Below are 1,751 nucleotides of genomic sequence, written 5' to 3' on the forward strand. Positions count from 1 at the left end.
GGAGGAACCCTCGTGGTTGGAAAAGCGATGGTTGGATGGAGGAACCCTCAGTGGTTTGGAAGCGATGGTTAGGATGGAAGGGAACCCTCGCGTGAGGTTGGAAGCCGATGGTTGGATGGAGGAACCTCCGTGGTTGGAGGCGATGGTTGGATCGGAGAGAAGACTCCTCGTATGGTTGGAGGCGATGGTTGGATGGAGGAACCCTCGTGGATTGGAGAGCGAATCGGTTGGATGGAGAAACCCTCGTGGTTGGAGGCGATGGTTGGATGGAGGAACCCTCGTGGTTGGAAGCGATGGTTGGATGGAGGAACCCTCGTGGTTGGAAGCGATGGTTGGATGGGGGAACCCTCGTGGTTGGAAGCGATGGTTGGATGGGGGAACCCTCATGGTTGGAAGCGATGGCTGGATGGAGGAACCCTCGCGGTTGGAAGCGATGGCTGGATGGAGGAACCCTCGTGGTTGGAGGCGATGGTTGGATGGAGGAACCCTCGTGGTTGGAGGCGATGGTTGGATGGAGGAACCCTCGTGGTTGGAAGCGATGGTTGGATGGAGGAACCCTCGTGGTTGGAAGCGATGGCTGGATGGAGGAACCCTCGTGGTTGGAGGCGATGGTTGGATGGAGGAACCCTCGTGGTTGGAAGCGATGGTTGGATGGAGGAACCCTCGTGGTTGGAAGCGATGGTTGGATGGAGGAACCCTCGTGGTTGGAAGCGATGGTTGGATGGAGGAACCCTCGTGGTTGGAGGCGATGGTTGGATGGAGGAACCCTCGTGGTTGGAGGCGATGGTTGGATGGAGGAACCCTCGTGGTTGGAGGCGATGGTTGGATGGAGGAACCCTCGTGGTTGGAGGCGATGGTTGGATGGAGGAACCCTCGTGGTTGGAAGCGATGGTTGGATGGAGGAACCCTCGTGGTTGGAAGCGATGGCTGGATGGAGGAACCCTCGTGGTTGGAAGCGATGGTTGGATGGGGGAACCCTCATGGTTGGAAGCGATGGCTGGATGGAGGAACCCTCGCGGTTTGGAAGCGATGGCTGGATGGGAGGAACACTCGTGGTTGGAGAGCGATGGTTGGATGGAGGAACCCTCTCGCGGTTGGAAGCGATGGCTGGATGGAGGAACCTCGCGGTTTGGGAAAGCGATGGCTGGATGGAGGAACCTCGTGGTTGGAGGCGATGGTTGGATGGAGTGAACCATCGCGGTTGGAAGCGATGGCTGGATGGAGGAACCTCTCGTGGTTGGAAGAGCGATGGCTGGATGGAGGAACCCTCAGCGGTTGGAAGCGATGGCTGGATGGAGGGAGGGCCTCGTGGTTGGAAGCGATGAGTTGGATGGAGGAGACCCTCGTCGGTTGGAAGCGATGGTTGGATGGGGGAACCCTCATGGTTGGAAGCGATGGCTGGATGGAGGAACCCTCGCGGTTGGAAGCGATGGCTGGATGGAGGAACCCTCGTGGTTGGAGGCGATGGTTGGATGGAGGAACCCTCGCGGTTGGAAGCGATGGCTGGATGGAGGAACCCTCGTGGTTGGAAGCGATGGCTGGATGGAGGAACCCTCGTGGTTGGAAGCGATGGTTGGATGGGGGAACCCTCATGGTTGGAAGCGATGGCTGGATGGAGGAACCCTCGCGGTTGGAAGCGATGGCTGGATGGAGGAACCCTCGTGGTTGGAGGCGATGGTTGGATGGAGGAACCCTCGCGGTTGGAAGCGATGGCTGGATGGAGGAACCCTCGCGGTTGGAAGCGATGGCTG

At 59.2% G+C, this 1,751-nt stretch overlaps 2 protein-coding genes across 2 annotated transcripts in view; both read right to left on the reverse strand.

The window, feature by feature from the left end:
• LOC138860914 (uncharacterized) overlaps positions 1 to 387 on the reverse strand; it is a 1,449-nt gene extending 1,062 nt beyond the window's left edge. Inside the window, exon 1 of the mRNA XM_070119472.1 lies at positions 1 to 387. This exon is cut by the window's left edge and continues 1,062 nt beyond it. Coding sequence (XP_069975573.1) covers positions 1 to 387 — 387 coding nt within the window.
• Positions 384 to 1,196, reverse strand: LOC138860915 (uncharacterized). Its single transcript, XM_070119473.1, has one exon. It carries the CDS (start codon positions 1,194 to 1,196, stop codon positions 384 to 386), a length of 813 nt encoding a protein of 270 aa, XP_069975574.1.
• Positions 1,197 to 1,751: the final 555 nt, after the last annotated feature.

Source organism: Penaeus vannamei, unplaced genomic scaffold (assembly GCF_042767895.1).
Source record: "Penaeus vannamei isolate JL-2024 unplaced genomic scaffold, ASM4276789v1 unanchor256, whole genome shotgun sequence".
Lineage (NCBI taxonomy): Eukaryota > Metazoa > Arthropoda > Malacostraca > Decapoda > Penaeidae > Penaeus > Penaeus vannamei.

What these genes read in the sequence shown, in the direction of transcription:
- LOC138860915 (XM_070119473.1), bottom strand. Translation starts at nt 1,196, where the DNA reads ATGGTTCACTCCATCCAACCATCGCCTCCAACCACGAGGTTCCTCCAT.